The 26,222-nt window shown below is 42.0% G+C and overlaps 1 protein-coding gene across 1 annotated transcript in view; it reads left to right on the top strand.

Moving 5' to 3' along the window:
* The window catches only part of HDGFL3 (HDGF like 3), a 29,055-nt gene extending 5,675 nt beyond the window's left edge, over window positions 1-23,380 (top strand). The window contains exons 2-6 of the mRNA XM_063142569.1: window positions 14,536-14,612; window positions 17,923-18,061; window positions 20,032-20,190; window positions 21,528-21,674; window positions 23,293-23,380. Coding sequence (XP_062998639.1) covers window positions 14,536-14,612; window positions 17,923-18,061; window positions 20,032-20,190; window positions 21,528-21,674; window positions 23,293-23,298 — 528 coding nt within the window. The 3' untranslated portion in view covers window positions 23,299-23,380. The remainder of the gene's footprint in view (window positions 1-14,535; window positions 14,613-17,922; window positions 18,062-20,031; window positions 20,191-21,527; window positions 21,675-23,292) is intronic.
* The last annotated feature ends 2,842 nt before the right edge of the window (window positions 23,381-26,222 follow it).

Genomic DNA, 26,222 nt, shown 5'->3' with positions numbered 1-26,222 from the left:
TTGAAGAAGATGTTTCATGGATCTGTGGCAATTGCAATCATTATATCCAGAGAGAATATTTAAGAAATGGAAGACCCATACTTCCATACCCATACAGCCCAAGATATTTTACTATTAATGAATTAGAAGAAAATAGGTAATATTTCAGTTGGATTTCCCTTATTTCAGACCTCTCATCAAAGAATCACTTGCAAGGGATTTCCCTTGCTAGCTCTAGGGCTAGTGTTAGCAAGAGAAAGCCTGGGGTTTCTGTTGCTAGCTACTGGTAGCAAGGGAATTCCTTCCCTGTATCCAATCTGTCATCAGAGACTGGTGATTAGGAAAGGATTCCGTTGCTAGTGCAGGAAACCCCAGCAGTGCCACTGGATTCTTCAGTGATGAAGGGAGATGCTGGCAGGCTACACTTTTTGTACCCCTGGTTTATACAGGACCACCAGTGCACACGGTCTCTTCCAGAGTTACACAGGCAAAATAGATAGATCCCCAACCTCAAGGAGCTTACAATCTTAAGCCTTTTTGTCACGTTCCATTCCTCGCTGTTTCACACTATTTGCATGGCATGCTATAACATGAAGCACGTCTGTGCTCAGCGATAGCGGGACTCTGCCTCCATGTTTGTCTAAATAAAAGCTCTTCTTCAGTTTATTATTGCACAGGAGTTCAATGCAACTGATTAAACATATAAAGTGATCTTGAAAAGCTTTTTTCTGGACTGAGGCCCAGAAAAGCAATGCATTTTGTAATAACCAGCCAAATAATCAAACCATCATTGGAAACATAAGAACATATGAAGAGCCATGGTGGATCAGACCAAGATCCATCTAATCCAGCATTTGGTTCATCCAGTGGCCAACCAATTAAATAATTTGGTGTCATCAGCAAATTCAGCCATCTCACTTCTCATTCCTAATTCCAGATCATTTATGAACAACTTCAAAAGCATTGGTCACAATAGATCCCTCTGGGACCTCACTGTTTACATCCCTCCCCTGACAGAATTTACTATTTATTCCTATTCTCTGCTTTCTGTTCTTTAACCATTTACTGATCCATAACAGGCCCTCTCCTCTTATTCTATGACCGTTAAGTTTGCTCATGCGTTTTGGTGAGGCACTTTGTCAAAGAACTCTAAAAGGTTGGTGAAACAGGACTTATCTTTGCACAAGCCATTGTTGTTTTGTTTTGTTTTAGCAGGGCTTTTCCTTCTATGTGCTTACTAATTTTATCTTCAATGATGCTTTCAACCAATGGAACAGGCATTAAGCTAACTGGCATGTAATTTCCCGGATCCTCCCTCAATACCTTTTTACATTGGCCATTCTCTAGTTCTCCAGTAGAGATGATATTTTTTGTTAAAAGACCAGTGTAACATATGCTTCTTATAGTAATGTATATGCTCACATTGTTAAGTGTAACTCAGGTAAGATAAGAGTTAATAGTGTGCTAGAGACTGAGTGAAAGGTGGGAGGGTCTTGTATGCGAGAGGATTCTAAGGTTATATAAAAGGAGATCAAACAGTCATAGGGATAGGGCTTAGGGGCTGGAGAAGCAATGTCTAGCTAGTGGGATTTGTGTATAAGATTTTAGAAGGGGTAGAGTAGATAGGGAATTTAAGAGTAAGCATTTATTAATATTAGATATAGATATATCCGTATAAACCTTTGTTTCTTTTAAAAATACAAACTGGAAGATCTGGAGCAGTGTAGTAGTATCTGAGAGTGTGAGTTGGGAACCAGACAGGTCATATGTGGCCAGAGCCATGAACTTACTAGGTGTCCTTCCTTAGCTTAGGCTAAGGAACTTTAGCCTATTTCCCCTACCCCAGGGAAAGGGCCTTTTCAGTGGTGGCCCCTCAATTATGGAATGATCTCCCTGATAAGGCTTGCCCGGCGCCAACGTTGTTATCTTTTCGGCACCAGGTCAAGACTTTTCTCTTCTCCCAGGCATTTAACAGCATATGCTGAGTTTTTAACTGACCCCTGAATAGTTGTTTTTAAATGGATATTGTCTGTTTTTGTTTGTATTTTATGCTTTTTATGGTTTAAAATTTTGTACATTTCTTTTTTAATGTTCATTGTTTTTAACTTTTGTAAACTACCCAGAGAGCTTTGGCTATGGGGCGGTATATAAATGTAATAAATAATAATAATAATAATAATAATAATAATGACAACAACAGCAGCAGCAGCAGCAATTTACATTACGGGGTAGTTGCAAGGATTATGTGAATCTAATGCATGTGAACAGGAGCCCACAAACTCACTAGCCAGCCATTATTTGTGGCTGTTACTCCCTCTTTCCTCTGGACTTACCTGCTCAAAAATTTCAGTGGAGATGGGACCTCTAGGGTAGCATTCTGTGTGATCCTGGGTGTCCTGTTCACAAGAGGGTTGGGTCCTGATTATTATCTTGTCCTTTAACTTGAAAGGAGTTCTTTGCCTCCCTTCTTCCTTAACCTCTCTGTTAATTAATAAATTTTAAACTTCTCTCTCTCTCTCTGTCTGTCTTTCTCATTCATTCTGCCCTAAGGATATAATCAAAATAATTTTAAAACGTATAGAAGTTTTTTGTAATATAGCTTTTGTTCCTAATACAGAACTCCCATTCATTCCACTCAAGAAGTTCCCCAGCTGACTAATGTCAGATTTAATTCTGTTCTACAAATGTTGATAGAATTTTGTTTGGTTTTTAAGTCCCATACATTCTGGAATGGGAATGACATGCATACTACAAAAGAGAGCTTGGCTTTCAGTATGGGTTGGCTGTAGCAGCTATCGGCGAACATGGTCCGTTTGTTCTGTGCTTAACGCAGCGGGAAAGTGCCCTGACTTTGAGCCACTGGATAATCCAGTCATAGAAATAATGAATAAAAACAAAACCTAAGAAAAAAGACTGTAGGCCAGTGTCAAGGGTTGGCATCGCCAGGAACATGATGAGGCCTACAGCTTGGCAGAGGGCCCACTGATGATAAGAATTGCTGGATCAGTAACACATTTCCCAAAGGAAGGAGTATACCACCAAAAGCGTTCAGCTGTTCCCCTTCTACTGCCGCTGGTGGATGCTTCCTTGGGAAATGGGAGATCACCTCAAAGGCTCTTGCAGATGACTTCCAGTTGAGCAGAGCACTGGAAGGACCAGAGAGTGATTTTCTCATGCGCTACTCTACCAAGTATACCTCCCACTGGGAAATCACCCTTATGCCACTGCAGAGGCCTCTGGGATGATCTCCCTTTTCCAAATTGGAGGGATGCAGGAAGGAGCAGGACATGGTTCTCGCATGCTTCTTTTTGGCCCCATCTCCTTGGTGCTAGTGGGCTGAAGAGGAGAACTGGCATAATTCACAATTGCTGCAGTTGTGTGGATGGGTAGGAAAGGTCTGTGGTGGCGCTGGGGGAAGGGCCCTACTGATGCCTTGGTGTCCCTCAAAACCTAGATTCAGCCCTGTCTAGAGTAGAGGTTTTCAAACTTTTTGGAGGATTCATGGGATTCTCATTGATTTATCCTCACTGAGAACCACATGGCACCTTTGGGGATAAACCTCTGAGAAAACCCATGATTCCCTCAAAGGCAGCCTGACCACCACTACTGATCTTCCACTTTAATGGGCAGAGGGGCAGGGGATGTTCTAGGTCGCACTTCCAGTTTACCTAGGGAGGTCTAGTACACTGGGCCCCATTTCTACACTGGGCCCCATTTTGTTTGTGAGACAGCACTGTGCCACTATTTCTCCCCCCCCCCAACACAATTGCTTTTCTTTTCTTTCTTTCATCCTTTCTTCTTTCCTCTCTGAGTCAAATTGACTACACCAGGGGGTGTTTGTAACGCACTGTAGTCAATTTCACCACTCCTGGGATAAAGCTTCTTGACCTAATTACGTCCCTTTCTCCTCATCCCGTGCAAGTCAAGGGCAGCAAGGCTCTCCTTGGCTACACACATGCCTTGAAATGCAAAAGCTTAGCACAACATATAACAATGGCAATAAGCCATTCAGCAGTGCAGTCCAAAAAGAGTCTGCGTCCACACAGGAAGCTCCAGGAGTTGAGCTAATACATCTCGAGGAGTGGCTAGGATAAACATTGGTTGTAAAGCATTCAGAGCCATAATAACAAGAGGTCAATTATATAAAAGGGAGGGGCATAGATGAAGGCTTACTTTGCATGTATATGTTCTATGTTGCTGGGTTTGTTCAATTTTGAATGGGTCAAATTAGCACCACTGTCACTGCTGTGGCTTTACTGCCAGAGACCCACAGGATATTTTTTATATCAGGTGGGGTGGACAGAAAGTAGATCTCCAGCTGTTTTGGACTTCAACTCTCAGTATTCCTGACCATTGGTCATCCTTGCAGCGGTTTCTGGGAGGTAATGTTCAAAACATCTGGAGATCTACCTTCTGCCCACACCTGGTTTACAGTACTCTGAAGGTAACCAGAGGTGGACAAACTTATTTTATTATTTATTACTTATTTATTGCACTTCTATACCGCCCAATAGCCGAAGCTCTCTGGGCGGTTCACAGGCTGTTCTAAGGCTGAGAATCCTAGCTTTCCATTTTAAAAAGGATAATGATTTTCCTAGACTATCATTCGTGCTAATAGAACAAATGTCAGGTGTTGTTTCCAGAGTACATTAGCTCCCCACTTATATCCTAAAATGGGCATGGCTCAATAGAAGGTCATGGGTACTTTCCAACTTGTTATATGATTGTGTATGTTCGTATGTATGTGTTCCTTTACATCTTGACTATAGCTTCTTGGAAAGTGTTCTCCAAGCTTGGTCTGCTGCCATGGATGGTGGGGCTGCTGTCATTAGGAGGCATGATGGGAATCGGAGAAACACAGATTGATTCTAAGAGAGAGAGTAGGGTAATAAGAGCCACCCAGATTAGAGGAAATAGGTGGATAAGTCAGGGAGGGTAGTTTTAATGAACCAGATCCCGTGCAATTGAGTGTTAAAAGCCTATTGCCTAAAAGGCTTGAGAAATTGTCCATCTGTGGTATAAGACACTTTCAAGTTGTCACCACTACCACCATTTTTGCTAACCAAAAAATAACTTCATGGTATTCCTATTTATTCCATGCCAGAGATCTCCAACTTGAGTCAATTCAGTGTTACTATTGGCTTTCGCTGCTGTTTCTCACAGCAAAAACATTTTCATAATATTTCCCTGACTTTCTCCAAGATACATATTTTTTAATATAACAGCACTCAGATCTGAAAATGCTTCCCAGAAGTTAGTAGAAACAGTGCTGTATTGGGCTGACACACAGAAGGAGTTCATTCCAGTTTGATGTTACCCACTGGGTTTTATATTTGGACTTCTGGATGTTCATGTGCTTCTTTCTGTCTTGTGTGGAGTGTCCTTGCTTTAGGGCACACCCTCCCCTCACAGTAAGTAAAAATCTGCAGGACAGGCTTTGTTCCAGGTTCTGTCCAGCTGTTCAATATTGCCTTGGACAGATGTTGGTCAGGAAACTGCGTTCTTCTGCCGCGGCCAGCTCTTTTCCTCCCCTTACCAGCAGTCTCCTGGATGAGAGAAGATCACTCTTGCTAGAGATCCAAGCTGATCACTTGCAGAGAGCTTTTGAGATTACGCCGAGGCCTGCTTGTGTCCCTGGGCCCACCCCTGAATTTGTAGTTGACTAATCATCTGCCATTGAAATCAGTTAATAGGTTAATCAATTACATTTATATAAATATCTCTTTATGCTCCATGTAGCTGCTACGTTGGAGCGTTCCTTACAATTTAATAAGCAAAAGATGCTGCATATTATTAGAAGAAAAAGGCATCTTTGATTTTGTTTTTTCACTCCACATTACAATAGCACAGCAGAACCAAAACATACTCCCACAAACGGTGTGTCCTAACATTGAAGCCCCAATGATTATAATTTAGCTTTACCAATTGAATTGGCTCCCATTTATTAATCAACTAATTCTTCAGCCTGTTAATCTACCAGGCCTGATGTTTCCCTTAATAAAGGATTATAATAGGAAATTCTCTCTGTGTGTGTGTGTGTGTGTGTGTGTGTGTGTGTGTGTGTGAGAGAGAGAGAGAGAGAGAGAGAGAGAGAGAGAGAGAGAGAGAGAGAGAGAAAGATCAAAAGAGAGAAGAGATGGAAGTGCCATGTGCTTTTATTTATTTATATTTTTAAAATATGTATCCAACTTTTCTGTTTCAAAATTGAAAGTAGCAAACAAAAAATTAGAACAGTAAAAACATCTAAACATCAAGATAGAAGTTAAAAAGAAAGGCAGTGTGTATGTGGGGGTGGGGGGGACAGCCACTCCCAAACACCTCCCTAAATAGCCACATTTTCACCTATGGGATGAATTTAGGAATGGAGCATATGCCCTTCAAGCAATTCCCTCAAAGGAATCATTATGATCCCATCATGGTAATGCTCTATCCCTCTTGGGTATTTATATCTCGTAGGACAAACAATGACATTTGTTGCAGTGTTTTGGATATTGTGGAAGAAAAGGTAGGAAATAACACTATGAAAGGGGTATATGGAATGTGTAGCGTGCCCCAATAGTTATCACTGCACATCAATACCACTATAAAGCAGTAGTGTAGATCTAGCCCAGGACACAAATATGACTCCCTCAACCTTCCTGAGGTAATTTTGCTAACAAGCAAACCAAGATAACTAGCAGAACTAAGCAAAGAACAGTAAAGAATGGATTACCCTTAAAAATGTTATAAAAGATGGTCCTATATACACACACACATTCATCTGAGCACCAAATGAAAGCATGTTTTTTTTAATTATTAAAGCCTTTGAGGGCTACAATTATCCAAGGTTGCACGTAGTTTAAACTGTTTTTATTGCTTTTAAACTTTTCTACTGGTTTTAGTTTGTTAATGATTTAATACATTTTTAGCTGTGTATATTTATTGTTTTATCTGTACACTGCCCTGAGATCCCAGTGATACAGGGAGGGCTACAAATGTTTTTAAAAAATAAATAAGTAAATATATACATATATACAGAGAGAGAGAGAGAGAGACTTTACTGGGGCTTGTCTTAGGCCATAGCTAGACCTAAGGTTTATCCCTGGATTGTCCAGGGGTCAAACCGGTTCATCTAGGTGACACACAGGGGATCCAGTGCTCAGGCAGGGGCGAACCCTGGATGATTCCAGGATAAACCTTAGGTCTAGCTGTGGTCTTAGTGTTGTGTTCTGTTTTGTTGATTTTCTTGATATTATGGCAGCTTCCCTGCTAGGAGAGTTCTGAAGCAATGTAGTTAGCGTTGCTATGCTGCTCAAAAATCTGGGTATTTACCACTTTATTTATTTATTTATTTATTTATTTATTTATTTATTACATTTTTATACCGCCCAATAGCCGAAGCTCTCTGGGCGGTTCACAAAACTTTATGCCCAGCTGATGTATCTTGTAGTCTGGGTTCTTCACAAACACCCTCCTGTAAGTTAAGGGCTGCACCATGAAGGCTGTGCAAGCAATTCTATCCCACACAATAGTGTGGGTGGTTGATCTTTGCCAAAGGCAAGTGTTAAATCCATGGTGCACTTCAAAGCCAAGTTGCCCACCTTTTGCCTTCTTTAGCTAGCAGAAACAACCAGGCTGTTTTTTCTGAGCTGCTTGGCTAGCACTCAAAACTCAGACAAAGTGCCAAATACTTCTTTGTGGTGCTGCCCCTGGATGTGTCTCTTATTTATTTATTTAAAACATTTATATCCCGCCCTATATTAATAAGATCACAGGGCGGCGTACAGATAAAAGCATACAGTATAAAACAATAAATATACACAGATAAAAACAAATTAAACTATAAGCCAAGTTAAAACAATATGTAATTTAAAAGCAGTAAAACTATTAAAACAGTTAAAACAATGTGCCAACTTAGTGAATTCAACCATTAAACGCTTTGTTAGAAAGCCATGTTTTCACTTGGCTGTAGTGCTTCAGACTGTGTCTGTGGCCATAACTAGACGGGGCTTTATTCCGGAGTGATCCCCGGGATCGTCCCTGTGCGTCCCCATGACGCACAGGGGATCCCGGGATCAGGGAGGGATGATCCCTCCCTTGCCCCGGGATCTCACCCTACCCTTTAGGCCCGGTTTTTCCTTGGGCTGAGCCTGAGACCGCAGAACATGTGGACAGGCGCCATGGTTTGTCCCAGCTCCTTGCGGTTACTTACGAGGAGCTGGGACCCGCGCATGGGACGCAGAGCTCCTCAGGAACACTGTGCCCATGGGGGTGGGGTGGAGGGAGCGGGGATTTTTTTTAAAAAAAACAACAACACTTACCTTGTGCGCATGAGCGCTTGTGCGCTGCTGGCTCTTTAAGAAAAAAAAATTAAAATAGCGGGTGCGACGCCTCTCCCTCTGAGGTTGTTGTGTGCCACGTGTATACAGAGGGGGATCTCGCAATAAAACCATCGCGAGATCTTCAGCCGTCTGTCGCGGACTAACAGGTAGGTCTAGCTAAGGCCTCAGTCTCCTTTGAATGAAATACTTGTTCCTATCTAGATGGGATTTTTTACATTTCATCTACCACCTTCACTCTGATGTGGTATAGCCCAGCAATATTTATTTATTTATTACATTTCTATACCACCCAATAGCCAGAGCTCTCTGGGCAGTTCACAAAAATTAAAAACGTTCAAAGTATAAAACAACAGTATAAAACCATAATATAAAGTACAATACATCATGTGTTACCCTGACACAATTTGTTTCCCCTGTTTTGTACACAAGCAGGTAGTGAAGAGAAAAAGGGGACCCAGCAGTTTACTAGTTGGGCATTTATTGCTTGCCCCCAGCATGGATGCATCTTGGGTGCCCTTGAGTAGGCACACTAGGAAAGACATAGTGATCTGCCTGAGCCATCTCAAGAGCACAGATTTGAACTCACGGCTACCAGTTCCAACTCTGAAGATGCCAGTAGTTATGCCGGAGTGTCTTCAGATACAGAAGCCACCATCTCGACAGATCTTCATGCAAAGAATTAAAGCAAATTTGCCACAAATATATTTACATTTCTGTTTGGCCGTCCCTTTATATATTATGATATAGAGGGACACTTTCATGCAGCTCACAACTATGAGTCTGACATGACGTAGCATGTAGAGAGGGAAACGAGGTTCTGTATCTTGAACAGTTGTGTAAAAGAGGGAATTTTAGCATGTGTAGCTTTTCCCATCTGCCCCAAATACCTTCTTCTTCACAGCTCCTATAAAAGCTCTGACAGGAACTCTGTTCTGCTGTGTTGTCATCCTAATTATACACCAGCATTTTTTCCATTCACAAGCATCTGTGATCATTAAAAATGCATTTACTTGTTTATTTGATTTCTAGCTTGCCTTTCATGCAAAAAGGATCCCCAAGGCGGCTTACAAAAAAATGATAAAATGCAATTACATTGGGGCTGCATCTGTGCACTTCAACTTATAGCAATCATTCCAGTGTAATGTATGTTCCCTACCCCCAAAATATAGCTTTCTATTCTATCTTTCTCACACCCCCCCGAGTGCTGTTAATATAGGGGTGTGTGTGTGTGTGTGTGTGTGTGTGTGTGTGTGTGTGTGAGAGAGAGAGAGAGAGAGAGAGAGAGAGAGAGAGAGAGAGAGAGAGAGAGAGAGAAGTTCAATTCCCTTAGTCAAGTCATCATCTCTCAGCGTAGCCTACCTCACAAGGTCATTGTGAGGATTAAATTGGGTCAGTCAGGGGAAAAGAACTATGCATGAACTTCTTGGAAGAAGGGTGATAAATAAATCTAGTCAGTCAATAAAACGTTAAAGAATTGGGTCGTCCTTTGCTTAGCTGTGAAATCCTTCCTCCCATCCCCACCCCCTAGAACTGCAGTTGTTTTGACTGTCCAAGGGCAGAGACGAAAAGACCAGGTATGTCCAGCAGTTGTGTCTCAGGTGAGCTCCTGAGCGATGGCAGTTGGATAAAAATAAGCTGCAGTCCTAAGTATGCAGTAACAGCAAAGGGGAGATTGAAGTCTTCAGACTGCTACTAATACCTTCTTTCAGTTATTTTTCCAGTCATTTTTGAATTTATCACTCTGGTGGCTTCTCAGATCTGCCCTTTTTTTTGGTTTTTTTTTGGGGGGGGGCTGATTTCCTCTTATACAGCATTTTATCTTTCTTTTTCTTTCCTGCATCTTTGAAAGCAGAATAATCCAATCTTCTTAGGGTTTTATGTCTTCCCCCTTCCTTCAAAATGTAATGGCTGGGAGAGGACATCTTCATATGACAGCGTTTGTGAAGTAGGTGAATGCATTTGAGGAAGCCCTGTGTTTTAAGAAGCAGAAGCAAACCGTGCCACTTGTGTTGTTTGAGCCTAGGATATCATATACCGTTTGCAGCACCACATTATACAAAACAGAACAAACACCACCTGGATGAAACATTCAGGTTAGGACAGAAAACTGTTAGGAAATAAGCAATGACAAAAGGTTGAAAGGAATGGGTATGTTTTACCCCAAAGTAAGGAATCCTTTTGCACCGCTAGAAAAAATCCAGACATCTGGTCAACTTAACTAGGGTGACCTAGTTAAGATCAGATACAAAAGAGGGCAGGGCTCCTGCAGCTTTAACTGTTATGATGAAGAGGGAATTTGACCAGGTGCTGCCTGCATACAAATCACACATGCTGAAATTCTCTTTTCTATACAACTGTTAAAGATACAGCAGCCCGGTCCTCCTTTCCATAGGGTCACGCTAAATAGGAGGACCAGATGCCATCATCTTCAATTTGTTAGACCCCCGTGTTTCCCTGCCACTTCCTCAATCTTTTTTCTTACCAGAAAAGAACAAAATCTGTTAAGGAGGAAAAGATGGAATATCTTTACAATGCCTTTCGATAGGTAGCATTACGATGCCTTTCTATAGGAAGCAGCCTATACAGCAGTAAAGTGATCAGATTCAGAGCTGGCAACCAGATCTTAAGCGCTGTATTTCACAGTGGGAGATGGTTCCAGGAAGATGAGAAGGGAAAAAAGGTGTTCTTTGTGAATCCCAAACAGTGCTACAAGCTGCCTAGAGCTCCAAACAGGAACATTCTTGTAACGGGATGGAGATATACTGCAACATTTTATTGCAGGTCCCTGCTGATCAGGAGAAAGGGTTAGGCTTCAGGTAGAAAAATCAGGGCATCCTTAAAGACCAACACATCTTTTTATTTAATTATATTTTATATTTTCACGATGGTGGGGGCATTGTTTGCATTCAGGGCATCAAAACAGCAGAGGGGAGCGAAGTTCTGGTTCTGCTGAGGATTGAATAGTTTCCCATTTTCTCCTGTGAGAGGGGCTGCTGAACTGTTGTGTTCTGGTTCCTTCACAGCTTTCCGCGTCTGGTTAGAGGAGACATCATGGAAATGGCCGTGTGCTATGTTGCCGGCTTGCATATTATATCCGTACACAGTGGGTTGATGTGCAGCGGGAGAGCTAACGAAGCCAATTTTGCTGCTTAATACAAAATCTCCTGTCTGTGGGTTATTATTATAGCCAATGCTTCAGAATCTGTTTGTTTCTTTCCAGAAGCAACCTGAAAGAGCAGTGTGGGCTGCCTTGAGAGAGAGCGGTGGCAGGGTGGGGGGGCTAGTCTGTCATTAACTGAGAGGGCTGCTGCTCTCATCTCTTTTGTTCCTGGTTTCTTTTCTTTTTTTATTCCCCTTAGGGTCTTTCTGACACTGAGAGAAATAGCCAATCTGGCTCAGGGAACAAGAGCCTTAACAAAAGCCTTGGGTAGGGATGTGGTGGTGGTGATGGTGGGGCTAATTTGCCAGTGATTCTAGCAATTGAGGAGGGGGGGTCAGTTTGCCATAATGGCTGCTCTTCTCCTAGCTGTTTCTGAGTGGAAAATAACAGCAGGTTTCTGTCCGCGCTGTGGTAATTCAGCTAGTGAAATAGCAGGTAGTTACCGGTGGCACTCAGATAAGATGGGGGAATGGGGGGTATTCAGAGCATCTATTTGTGCGTGAGCGTTCTTCGAGGTCCCCCCCCAGCCCCTCCCTCAGTCATGTCACTCTCTCCATGAAGCACAGACCACACACATACAAAGAGGGACATTAGCTCTACTCAGCCGGTCTGTCGGTCCCCCCTCATGCAATTTAACATTTACATGAGAGGGAGAATGGGGCCACAACCGCTGGACTCTCAATTGCATGAGGGGAATGACTAAATAGAGCTATTCTTAGAACGCTATAATCTCAACTCACTGAGGGGTTGAGATTATTCCAGCACCTCATGACATTTGGTAAATCTTGGAAGCTAAGTCATAGATCCCATAGGGTGACCATATGAAAAGGAGGACAGGGCTCCTGTATCTTTAATAGTTGCATAGAAAAGGGAATTTCAGCAGGTATTATTTGTATATATGGAGAACCTGATGAAATTCCGTCTTCATCACAGCAGTTAAAGCTGTAGGAGCTATACTAGAGTGACCAGATTTAAAAGAGGGCAGGGCACCTGCAGCTTTAACTGTTGTGATGAAGAGGAAAATTCCCCAGATTCCCCATATATACAAAGGACACCTGCTGAAATTCCCTTTTCAATACAACTGTTAAAGATACAGGAGCCCTGTCCTCCTTTTCATAGGGTCACCCTAATTTAATAGGGGTCCTTTTTAAATGCTACTATAGATCAGATAGGTTTTAAATTTTAATCCAGCCCTTCCTCTCAAGATCTGAGGGAGCATATATATCTCCCACACTTGGTAGCTAATCCCAGGTTATCTTTATGGCTGAGCAGGGATTTGAATTTGGGCCTCACCTTTCCTGTTCTGACATGCGGTCCACTACAACAGACAATGGCAGTTATTTTTAAACATATATTATATTTTTAAACGAAGTGTGGCAATGAAAAGCTTGCAGCTCTAATAATCGCCTCAGTCCAATTATTTTTGCAAAATGCATTTCAGTTGCCCAGCTGCCTCTTTAGAATGCGAGATATTTCAGCCCGCTGCCTGTGGTATTTCTCTCAACGATTGTTTAGGAAGTAGTGGTTCTGTGATAACCATTATGTTCATGTTGTGAAGTTTTACCTCTTATCCTTATGCTACACTGGGTAAGCAGAAGCAGGAAAGAGACTGCAAATTACTGCTTGCTGTTAGTTACAAAACACCTGTAAGAATGCCAGGTCATGGCAATTTCCCCTTCCTTTCTTAATTGCATGATGTGTAAGCAACTCAGCCAACTGTGCGAGTAAATACCAAACTATACACAGTGTAGTTTACCACTCCCTAGTCTTTTCCTATCTGTTCTATTTTTACCCAAGAGCTCGGGGTGGTATACATGACTCTTCTCCTTTGTCCTTAATGACGACGCTGTGAGATGTGTTAGCCTGACAGTGACAGGCCTAGGTTCACCTAGTAAGTTTTGTGTGCCTGAATGGAGGGATTCCGTCCAGGTCTTTCTCCTCCGATCCTGACCCTCTAATCACTACGTCACACTGGCTTTCTGGAGTAGGGGAGCCCATTTCGCTATTGTTGTCACCGAGAGTCGAGTTTGGACTTGGACCAGGAAGACCTGGATTCGAATTTCTATGCGTCCATGAAATTCACAAGGTAGTCTTGAGCCAGTCACTACCTCTTAGCCTATTTCACAGTGTTGCCTTGGGGATAAAATGGGGAAAAACTCATGCATACTGCCTTGAGTTCCCTGGAGAAAGGGACGGATAGAATGTGACAAATATTTTAAAGCACACATGTCTGGCTTGTAAATAGCGACACCCCTAATTTCCTTCCAGTGACCAGATGGGAAGGGCTGGTTTATTTGTTTTTATTTGCAAGAGAGATGGCCCTTTTCCTCTTGAAGGCAATTGGCCTATGTGCTGGGAGGCAGGCCAATAATAATAATAATAATAATAATAATAATAATAATAATAATAATAATAATAATAATAATTTAAAAAATGAGGAAGTGGTATATAAATAAATAAAATAAATCACATACAAGGAAGAAAGGAATGGGAAGGGAAGAGGGGGGAAATTAGGTAGAATTTCAACAGGATTGGTGGAATGACTTGGGCCGTAGCTAGACCTAAGGTTTATCCTGGGATCATCCCGGGTTCATCCCTGCCTGAGCGCTGGATGCCCTGTGTGTCACCTAGATGAACAGGTTTGACCCCTGGACGATCCAGGGATAAACCTTAGGTCTAGCTATGGCCTTAGTTTCTCCTCTCAAGTCCCTCCGCCCAGCCTATATTTAAAGATGGCCACTTGATGAATTTGATGACCATCCATTCTCCATTTATGCTGTGGAGGGTTACAGCCAAATACTTTAAACTTAGTATATTTCACAGTTCATTTTTCTTGTGAACAACATGCACAAATATTCATGTTTGCCCCCAGGAGGAAAGCTGGCTTTCTCAGAATTCTAACACATGTCAGTTATATAGATGTCAATTTCTACACAATGATCCCACTATGGAACTATTAATGTGTCCGACCACGTTGTCCATTGCACTGTGCTCTTTGAATGCTTTGGTTTTTCCTTTTGACTGTCAGATTCATTGGACATGTGATGATGACCAATATCTGTTTCTGTCTAACAGATCGATGAACTCCCCGAGGGAGCTGTGAAGCCTCCAGCAAATAAGTACCCTATCTTCTTTTTTGGGACTCATGAAACGTAAGTGAACAAACCCAGTACATTCTTTTAAAACATATGGGCTTAATGCACCTTACTTTGAAATATGTGCAAGGCTGAAGTTCTTATCATGAAAACCCTTACTTTCTTGTAGCCTGGAGTGGGCCACTTGACAAGAAGTGCTGCTTGTGAAGAGTACATGGATAGGAATCCAGAAATACTAAGTTCTACCTAGCAGCTCTCTTCTGAAATATTGATTTATTACATTGTAATCCCACCCTTCCTCTAAGAAACTCAAGGCAGTGTTCATGGTTCCTCCCTACCTCTGTGACCTTCACAGCAACTTGATGACGTGGATCAGGCTTAGAGGTTTTGACTGGCCCAAAGTCAGCTCATGAGCTTTTATAGCTGAGTAGAGATTTGAACCCAGATCTCGTCCAGTCCACTACATCACACCTGTTCCCATATTTTACTTCAATCATTAAATCTAACTCTGACCTAGTTTGCTTCTTCTCTAGTCCTTTTCTCTGGAATTGCCTTTTGTTTTGCCTCTTTTTACAGAGAAATCCTGACATTGTTGTCAAATCATTGCAGTTCAGTTTCTTCTGTTTTGTCCTCCCATGTTATTTCAGACTCAATTTGTGATTCTTCCTTTTTGCAGCAGAATGCAGTTGCAGCACTGGCCTGCTATATTGCTTGCTACTGAGATAGTGATGAGCAATCTCTTAATTGCCCCTTTAATAGCTTTTCTTAATTGACCCATTGTGATTTCTGTTCCAATAACAGAGGAGGCTTTAATTACTGGTTTCCTATTATTTTTTGTGCTTTTCATTATTTATAGTGACATAGCACTGTTTTGTTATTTATAATAATAAAAGGAGATATGTGCCAGTCTGTCCATCCATCAGCTCATAGCGTCACAAGTGTGAAACCTGGACATCTGAAACACGGCATGCATACTAAGGGGACCCTAGAGCCGTGCACCTCAGAATTATTTTGCTTTTGAAACACATTAATTTTAATATTTTCAGCCACAAAGGGTAGACCTCCCTAACCAACATATAGCTTTGCAGTCCATACAGTCTGAAGCCATGGGAGATTAGTAGGACGAGGGACAGAGTTATATGTCTCCAGAAAGGTTCGCCTGGCGCCCACACTGTACTCCTTTCATCACCAGCTGAAGACCTTTTTATTTTCTCAGTATTTTAACACCTAATTTAACTTAAATTTAAACTTTGCTGTTTTAACTCCGTATTTTAACCTATATCCATTTCTGCTGTGTGGTTTTATCCTGGTTGTGCTTTTTATATTGTACTTTGTATTTGTGTTTTTAGATTGTTGGTTGTTTTATTATGCTCTTCATGGTTTTAATTTTTGTGAACCGCCCAGAGAGCTTAGGCTATTGGGCGGTATAAAAATGTAATAAATAAATAAATAATGCCTGCCCCCTCCCCTCTGCTATGGGGCAGCCCCCCTCAGAGGAATGGAGTGGGCAGTTGCCTCAAGCGGCTATAGGGTGCACCATGGCAGGGGCCATGTCTATAAGGGTGCACCATGGAGGTGACTGCCAATGGGGGTGCCTTCACTCAGATGGGCCGGGCACCGTGTGTCTAACTGACAGCTGCAGGAGTTTGATTGAAGGCATCACTGCATCAAACTAAGGGCTATTCCAACCTATGCGAAGCCAGGTCCATTTGATAGTTAAAAACAAAATGCCCCCCAAAATATGTAAGAAACCTAATATTTAAATTCTACCATGGAAGTAGCCTGCCAAAATGGAAAAGGTTGAAGAGGAATAGAGTATTCAGAACTGCATCAATTGGGACTCTGCCTCTTAAGGCATTTATTATATGTACGTACACCTCTCTTTATGGTTCAGATGCCCCCAAAGAGACAGAGTTTCCCTGGCAATTGTGAAAGTCTCTCTAGAGAGGCCCTTGTTTGAGGATTCATAGAATCAAAGAATAGTAGAGTTGGAAGGGCCATCAAGTCCAACCCCCTGCTGAATGCAGGAATCCATCTTAAAGATTTGTTGGGCTAGAGCAAACCCGGACAACTTGCGACCCACCCATTTAACAAAGCTCCCCAGATATGTGTTGCAGCCTGGACTAGATAGTGTTCTTTTACTTGGTATACTATATCAGAAATCGGGCTCTGTTTCTCAGCTGCCACTCCTAAAAAGATAAAGTACCATTCTAATATCTCCTTTAACCAGTAACCTGTAGAAATTCTCTTAGGCCAAATTCGCATAGAACGGCACACTAGAATTCTCAGTAATCCTAGCTTACTATGAATGAGTTTTGCACTCATGCTCACAGCCTCCTTGCTCCCACTTGGCTCTTCCAACAAGTATGAGGAGCTAAGCAAGATATTTGTTAGCCCACCAGATACTTATCATCCCACCCTTCATCCAAGATCCTGGCTTGTTGCTCCCAAGCAAGCCACAATTTCTAATCCAAGAACAAACCCTGGTTTACAATTCTGATTTATAAAGGGAGCAACAAGCCAGGAGCAGGTTTGTTTAGTAGCTAAACTTTAGCATGTCACACTAGCAGGAAGAGCCAAAATGCAGCAAATGGGCTCTGTGCACAAGCACACAGCTTGTTCACGGAAAGCCAGGATTCACAAGACTGTACGGCTGACCAGCTGAAAACCAGCTGGATTCCATGGGAAAGGCTTGGTTTAAAGAGTGTTATAGCTGATCTACATGTCCAGAAAAAACCACCTGTCCTCCTCACTTCCCTGTTCTCTATCATGTAACAGTTATAAAGAAGAGAATACCTCTGAATATGTATGGATGGTATTTTTCTCACCCTTAAGTAACCACAGGATAAGGCAAAGGGCTTTTAGGATATCAGCGAAAAGTTGTTATCAGTGCAATCCTGTGTGGTGAGCCTCGAAGTGCAGGCAGTGGGCAACTGCAGTCTGGGGTTTCACCACAGGAGGGCAGAGTCAACTAAATTTGTAGCCGCAAAAATATTGCAGATCGTCCTAACCATAGAGATAGAAACAGAATAGAGCAATACATACAAGTCTGCATGCAAACGGTTGGAGCACAATGTTGATTAACATTAACACAGTTAATAACACAGGGGAAATAATATGTTAGTCATTCTGAGACACCTACAGGCAGTAATGCAATTCAAACCATGGTTTAGGTTCTGAACTGTGGTTAGCACAAACCGCGGTTTGGTGTGATGTCTGAACTGAGCCACAAGCAAGGCTAGTCCATTTTCCCATGGGATTTAACTGCCATTGTTTTCTAAATTGAGGACAAGGAACAACATTTCTGTAACTTAATATGGAATGTAAATGGAACTACCGTTTGACTGTTACCTTTGTTAAAATACAGTGCATTTTTGGGGCCAAAAGACCTCTTCCCATACAAAGAATATAAAGACAAGTTTGGGAAATCAAACAAACGAAAAGGATTTAACGAAGGCCTGTGGGAAATAGAAAACAACCCCGGTGTTAAGTTTACTGGTTACCAGGTAAGCACGGCTCCCTTTTTGTTCTTCCTTGTGTCATTTATATCTCTTCCAGAGTTAACTTACTAATGTGCAGAAGGCCCAGAGTTAGCTGGAAGCATCGTATGGTACCAATGTCCCCGGTTGTCAGTTAGCATGTGCCAAATCCATGATGGTAAGACTGGATCTTAAGAATCATGAGGTTTTGCCATGTTCTCTGTTCAGGTTTGGAACTAGCAGTGCTTGGGCTGTGTTTTGGGGCGCCCTTGGGCAACTACTGAGACTACCCACCCACCCTCACCACTGCCACTGTCTCTGCTTCTCTCTCTCTTTCTCTCTGGGTCCAATCTACAACACTTCATAGAGGGACAAGACAAATGGCGAGGAAGTTACTACTCCTTTTCTGAACTCCTCTCACCGGTTGCTCACTTGGAGAAGGCAGATAAAGAGCATCTTTAAATGAGCATTTTATAGCATGCTCATTGCTGGCCACTCACAGAGGTTCGCAGGCCATTCTGACGCCACCATCAGCTTCCTGTGCATCTCCCGCTCTGTTTTCTGCTTTTAACGCTAAAAATAAAGGCAAAGAAAACCCAACTCTTCTGGGATATATCGATAATTGTCGGGTTTTCCTGCTGTGTGTAGGCAAAGTGGGGTATAAAATGGCCACTAGAGGGAGCTGTCCCATTCAACTGCATTGAGGCCATACAAGCCACATGGTCGCTGCTCTCTTGCTCATGCGATTACAACTGGTTGCAGAAGTGGGAGAGAAGCAGGAAGCTGAGCCACAGGAAGCTAATGCGATTTCCCGCCGTCTGAAGGAGTTCAAAAGGAAGCAACAGCAAAGAGGAGAAGCAGAAGGGACGGGAGACTTCAGGGACTGACAGTGGGGGCCCTCCAAGTGCCCAGGCCTCAGCAAGTGCCCAATGATGCTGCCCTCTGGTGAAAGCCCTGGGAATTAGTACAGTAGCTTACAACCTTTCTGATTTCAGGGAAACCTTTCCAAATTGACTTGTCTGCTGAGCAGGCCCTATGGGATGTAGAGGATTTGGGGATGTCTTCTGAGTGTATGTTCAGTTCGTCGGGCATGACCAGGCCAGTTGGATGTCATTGTCACCAATGTGAATTGAGAGGCTGCCTTAGAACACAACCAGTCTTCCCTTGTGGCTGCATATTGCAGGGGAAGATGGACTGTGGTAGACAAGCTGTGTTTCATGGGCACCATTACAATGATCTTCTCATTGAAGGATGTCGGGTGAGCTTCCAAGGAACTGCAGGGTTTCCCCAGAGCACAATTTGAAAGTCATAGAACTAATGAGTGGAAGAATAGATGGTGATGGTATTGTGTAGAATTCTTTACCGCTAAGGGCATGTAAATTCAGACTGGCAGTTTTTGATGAGCTCCACCACTGATTATTGTGCATGGAGTAGGTGATAGCCACACAGTATCTTGTCACCTGTCATCCTTTGCTCTTGATTAGTGCTCCCTTCTTAATTTTCTTACGTAGTGTTTTTATAGGTGAGATCATCCTTAGCTGATGTGTGGCAGGCATTTGCTGCTCATTTTATAAGTGGCAAACTATCGTTTATGGGCAGTGGAGCATTGGTAAATTATGAAGTGCAAATACTCATCAGGATAGTCCCTCCATAGCTACACACCCCCCCCCAGGTGAGTCCAGAAATGCAGGCAGCAGTATTGATCTCTCTCCCCACTACTCTCTCTCTCTCTTTGTATGTGTGTGTGTGCATTATGTATGTTACGGAATAGTAAGCTGCCCAAGGGCAGTGCAGTGGTTAGCATTTCTTTTATTGCATTTCTACACCACCAATAGCGGAGTTTTATAAACACATATGAACCTTATCACAGAGTACTCCTAGGTCTGCTTATGAAAAGCTATATAAAAAGGCTGATACACATTTGATCAATTTCTCATGCTGAAATATGGGATGTTACAAAACCTAAGCAAGTTTTAATTCTCTGTTTTATTCGAAAGGCAATTCAGCAACAAAGCTCATCAGAAACTGAGGGAGAAGGAGGAAATACAGCAGACGCCAGCAGCGAGGAGGAAGGCGATCGGGTAGAAGAGGATGGAAAAGGCAAAAGGAAGAATGAAAAAGCGGGCTCAAAAAGGAAAAAATCCTACACTTCGAAGGTAATTTGTGAGGTTCTTCGTTGTTTCTTATAACCATTAAGATCTACAAAGTGTTGCACAATCTCCAGAACTAAGTTACAAAGGGATATGAAATGCTTTTTACAATTTTTATTTACAACTATTTACCATCGTATCCCAAGACTTGCAATGTCTGGACAGACACACCCGGAAATGGTTTATATATTGATCATTTCACCTCTGCTGTACCACAAACTGTAATTACTTTAGCACTGCTGGGAGATCCACGCAGAAGTTTAGACTTGGGATGAAGAGTTACAGCCTTTAAACCAGCCATGGAGAAATAATAGCCATCCCAACACAATGCAAAATTCCAAGGAAGAAAAGGCTAGTTTACACATGCATTTGTATGACTTGGTTCCTCCACACTTAATTCTAACTGCCACTCAGAAGTTCTTTTCCCATAGAAGATCCTCTCATATAGGAGACTTCCTTTGACTTTACTCCACGATTATTCCTTTGAACCAATTAAATTATGTTTGCCATGGTCTTTGTACTGAATTGTTGTAAGTGCTTTGTGCAACAATAATTTGGTTAACTGCTTGCAACATAGAATCATAGAATAGTAGAGCTGGAAGGCGCCTATAAGGCCATCAAGTCCAGCCCCCTGCACAATGCAGGAATCCACCTTAAAGCATACCTGAAAGATGGCTGTCCAGCTGCCTCTTGAAGGCCCTCTAGTGTGGGAGAGCCCACAACCTCCCTAGGTAAGTGGTTCCATTGTCATAATGCTCTAACAGTCAGGAGCTATACTGCAGCTATACTGTGACCAGATTTAAAAGAGGGCAGGGCACCTGCACCTTTAACTGTTGTGATGAAGAGGAAATTTTACCAGGTTCTCCGTATATACAAATGACACCTGCTGAAATTCCCTTTTCAATATAACTGTTAAAGATACAGGAGCCCTGTCCTCCTTTTCATATGGTCACCCTACCTAAACCATGCTACTTAACCACAAAATAGTTAAGGGAATGCATTAACCTTAACGCATTCCCTTAAACCGTTTTGTGGTTAAGCAGCATGGTTTAGTGTGTTGTCTGAACCAGGCCTATTTAATCTACAGGGAGTCGACAGATGCTATTATGCACACTTGGCATTCTCTTGGAAGAAACAAAAACAAACCCATATCTCGAGGAGGAGGAAGCATTTATGAATGGGAAACGCATGGAGATTAGTAATAGTCTGGTCCCCCACCCCCACCCCACTCTCCACCCTGCAATAAAACTGCTGATCTCAATACCCTGTCTCACACCCAGCTAAATACCCTTTAAAAACAGAGGGCTTTTTCGTTTTTGTTTTTCCTTGATGGATATACATAGAAATCTTCCAAGCAGTCACGGAAATCTCCCGGAGATGAAGATGACAAGGACTGCAAAGAGGAAGAAAATAAGAGCAGCTCTGATGCCGGGGAAGCAGGCAACGACACAAGAAACACTTCTTCAGACTTGCAGAAAACCAGTGAAGGGGTAAGGCTTATCATCTGGTCTAACTAGACCAGGGTTGAGCAGCTTGTAGCTCTCCAGAAGTGGTTGGCCTGCAACTCCCATCATCCTTCATCACTGGCTTTGCGTCTAGGACTGATGGGGGTTGCAGTCCAACATAGGAGGGGGGGTGGCGGGGACAAAAGTTGCCCACCCCTGAACTAGATGTACAAGGATGGTACTATATAATAATAATTAATAAATGATGGCTTTAGCTCAGGAGATCCAGAGTAACATGTGAAACCCTTGTGCTTTGGACTGTTCTCAAGCCTTTGGAGCCTAGGGCAGGTTCTAAACTTGGGCCGTCCCCATCAGGAGCTCCCTATGACTTCTTAAAATTTGAGTCAGAAATTCCCTCCTTGTTGCTGCAATTAATGGTCCACTGTTAAAAAAAAAAGTGTCATGGATGCTGAAGTTGGACATAGTTTTTTTTTTTATGTTTATCAGCCTGTTTTAAGTTTTGTTGTGCACTGCTTTGGGAAGGTTTACCCTGAAAGGAGGCTTATAAATCTTGAAAGGAAGGAAGGAAGGAAGGAAGGAAGGAAGGAAGGAAGGAAGGAAGGAAGGAAGGAAGGAAGGCCAACTGATAAAGATTCATGGGACTTCTTAGCTCTGTGACCAAGATAGTTCCCCTACCTCCCTGTGACCATCCGGACATCCCACCCTCCTTCACATTGCTGATGAGGAGATATGTAGTGTGCGAGTTGCCAGGTGTGTTAGCAATAAGTCACTGGCAAGTGGGGCAAGCAAACTGCAGCCGTGTTGCCACCGCAATGGAAACATAGCCCTGCCACTCTAAAGAACCTTTGTCCCATGAGAGGCCAGTTGCCGCCTGCTAGATTTTGCTTCTTTGGTAGACCAGGGTGGGAGGCCAATGAAAAGAACGCCCTCGCTCTATTCCAGGGGGACAAGGCTCAGCAGGAGAAGGAAGACATGGTTGAGCTTTAACACAGATCCCTCCATATCTACATTTTTGGAGCTGGCAGCTGAGGTGGATGTGAGATTCCCAGAGCTCTCATGGCCTTCAGTCTTAGAAAAATATTGCAGTTTCTGCATAGCAGATAAACTGAGTTAAAGTTCAAAAGAAAGTAAATGATACAGCTGTCTTGATCCTCGTCTGATTTCAGGATACAGGATAGAAAGGGTATAGGAGATACATGTTTGAATTCTCATCCATAAATTTTTGTTAGTCCCTACATGTAGAAAATGAGTAGATCAGGAAGAAAACTAGAATCCTTCACCCTTTCCTCCTGTTTTTAAGGGTCAGAAAACTACTGTGGATGGAAGTGATACCCTAAAACTTGCATTGTGTGCTGTTCCTGATCTGTGAAAGGAAGTTGCTTCCACATGCAAATCTCACTTGGTAGATAATGGTGGCTCTTGTGCAGTCTTCACTAAGTACTAAAATATTCCTGGACTAAGATTTTGTTTTTAAAAAAGTACCTAGAATTAAATCTCTCTAGTTGAAATCAATGAGGTATCAATGTGCTTAGCTGACTGGATCATGCCCGCAACTTAAAAATGTTGACATTAATGTTGATGGATAGAAACATTTGAATCTTTTTTAAAAGGGAATTCCTATTTTCTTCCTGTTTCTCCCCAGACTTAACCAACATATTGACTGCTGCATATTAAGGGAAGACGCAAGAAGGTTACATGTTTGGTTGTCTAATATTCTTGGATTTGATAGACGTCAGCACATCTGTTCATCAGCAGCATATCTGTTTGTATGCACATTTAGTCACATTCCTACCCATCCTGTTCTCAGCAATGACTTTCAACTTCATTGTTAACACCCCCACCCCCAAGGGTTCCCTTTTCTGAATGTCATTTTATTTAATCACACAAAAATGCTCTTTTCCAGCAAGTGTGATGTACAACAACATTGCCAACATGCCCATAATTAGATACATTTTTTTCCCAAAAAGGGCAAAACCTCCAAATTTTAAATCAATCTTGAAAGTTGCCTTTCTTTTAAGAAGAATAAAATGCTTGGAAACAAGTTGCCCCTTCATAAATAATCACAAGAATCTCTATTCTGCTTACAAACCATGACGTTTTAAATTACTTTTTATCCATTCTTTCTTGTGTATTTTTCAAATTGGTTTAAAAACAGGGATGGCCATCTGGCAGCCCACAAGCTTGATCTGGTCCCCCAGGTGGGTTCATGTGGTCTCTCATGCCCCTTGCCCCTCCCCTCAAATTACAGTCAAGATAAAGTAAACCATTTGCTCACAAACGTTTCATTTGTAGGAAAATGAAAAATATTTTCAAGTTCTAAGAAATAGAAGGTATTCCCCATCTCTCTTCTGGATTTTGTATGAACATGTAAATGTACATATTTGTATGTAACACAATGGCTGAGCTCCATAACTGTGAAGCCCTTAAGTCAAGATGGCATCAACTATATTATGGAGCCTGTCAAGATTGTGAGCAACAAAATGCCCTCCCACTGTACATACATTCTTAACAACGGTCTGGAGATTAAATTCCTCCCCTCCTAGAATATCGAAGGTGGCCATCTCTGGTTTTAAACCTGACAAAATGAGTTGCGATCATACTCAAAAAGTCAATATTGTAAGAAAATACCTTTCCTTATTAGAAATACCTAGCTAGCTATACTCTTAATACTTCTCAAGATCATGATGTAACGTAATTTTCTCTGACTTAGTTCCTATATGTGGAGTTAGTGAAAGTCTTTTGTGTTTCTTTAGATGAATACAAGGAGCTTTTTTTCAAATGCCAATACAAATTTGAGCTTAACGTATTTTTTGGAAGCCTTCCATTTTTAAGCTTAATTGTGATACAAACGCCCTATGGGAAACGAAACCAAAACATCCAATTAAAAACCTGAAAGGCTTAAAACGAAAAAGGGGAAGAAGAAGAAGAAGAAGAGAAAAAAAAAGATCCTGTCATCATTTTTCTGTTGTTTTTTTTCTACTTTCAAAACTAGATCTAGACTAGTAAGTAAGCATTCCAACATCCATTATTCTGTGTACATTATTGTTGCTATTGTGAGAATAGAGAATTTTATTTATTTTTTAATGCCAGCTTTTATTGTGAAAACATATGGGTTTAGTCCGGTTTTATCAATCCTTGTTATGCTTGTCCTTGGAACATCTTTCGCGTACTCAAGGTTTGTAGTTGAAAAGTTTACTGTACAAAAAACAGGAAAAAAAATCAAAAAACAAAAAAACTATTGTTTTTACAGAATAAATTTATTGGAATGTGTATCGGGAGTAAGGTTTGAGGTTGTAAGCAGCTAAGTTAGCGTCGTATTTGGCTTCATACGTGTAATAATGTGAGGTATTCATGTAACTCGAGTATTAAAGCAAAGCATTCTGTTAACACTGAGTTGGTTATAATAGAACACCAATGAAGGGAACGCTTTGTGGTTTATGTCCCATTGCTTTTCTTACCTATGGCACTCTGGTTGCATCCGAAGCTCTAAGAACCAGGCCCAGAAAAAGGCCATTCACATATATAATTTTGTAAAAAAGTCACGTAATCATTTCTGTCCCCCTCCCCCCAATATTCCAAGTGGGATAAACAAGAGAAAGAAAAAAACTTACGGGTACTGTAAATTATCTGATAATTCTTAAAGGTTCTTGATCTTGTAGCCTCACATTTATGAATACTCGCTTAGCTCCACTGTTTTTAAACATTTCTGACTCCAGGGAACAGTTTCTGGATTGATGGGTGGTGTGCTAAGGAACTCCCCTAAGCCTCTGCCACAGAACCCATAGACATGGCAGGGGATTCCGTGGGGGATACATTCTAAGATGCACATTCGGCTCACGCCAGGAACTGGCCAGGTCTTTAGGGTTCCATTGTCATTCTGCGCATTCCCCCACAAAACCCTCAACTCCTCCCCTAGCAGCTGACCGTTGGAGGAGGAGGTTGGTGGCAGTAGGCAAGCTGTCTTTCAGTGAAGATTGACTGCTGCTCCCTGCTCCTAGAGGAGTCCATGATAAGCTTCCAAGGAATGCCACCATTCACTGGCACACAATTTTAAAAACACTGTTCTAAAAGAAGAGTACATCTATGTCCTATTAGATGGTCTGGAAATGCCTGAATGCTGTAGCATTCCTGAAGCTAAACAGATGTGGTTTAAGTGCTGTTTACCTAGGAAGCTGCCTGATATCAGGTTGGACTACTTGTCCATATAGCTCAATATTGCCTGCTCTGACTGGCAGCAGTTTTCTAGGGTTTCTGATTCTTTTAATTAGAAATGCCAGGGATTGAAACTCTATTTCATTACAGATTACGCACAAACCGTGGTACAGTATTTCCCTAATTTTGGCTGGTAAGTACTATATATTTTGGGACCAATCTTGAATGAGACTCTCACACAGTTCACATTAAAGATTTATGCATGGCGTGAGCCCATGCATGCTTAACCAAATGTGTGGAAAACCTACATACGCTGTTGTGGTGTGTGAATCAGACATCAGAAAATGCCATATTTTGCTCTAAAGGGGAACAAACTCTTGCCACAAGGAGGCACCCTGACACTCCTTCAGATAATGTTAG

Source organism: Elgaria multicarinata, chromosome 16 (assembly GCF_023053635.1).
Source record: "Elgaria multicarinata webbii isolate HBS135686 ecotype San Diego chromosome 16, rElgMul1.1.pri, whole genome shotgun sequence".
Taxonomy (NCBI): domain Eukaryota; kingdom Metazoa; phylum Chordata; class Lepidosauria; order Squamata; family Anguidae; genus Elgaria; species Elgaria multicarinata.
The sequence above is the reverse complement of the archived record's forward strand: the minus strand, read 5'-3'. Positions and strand labels throughout refer to the sequence as shown.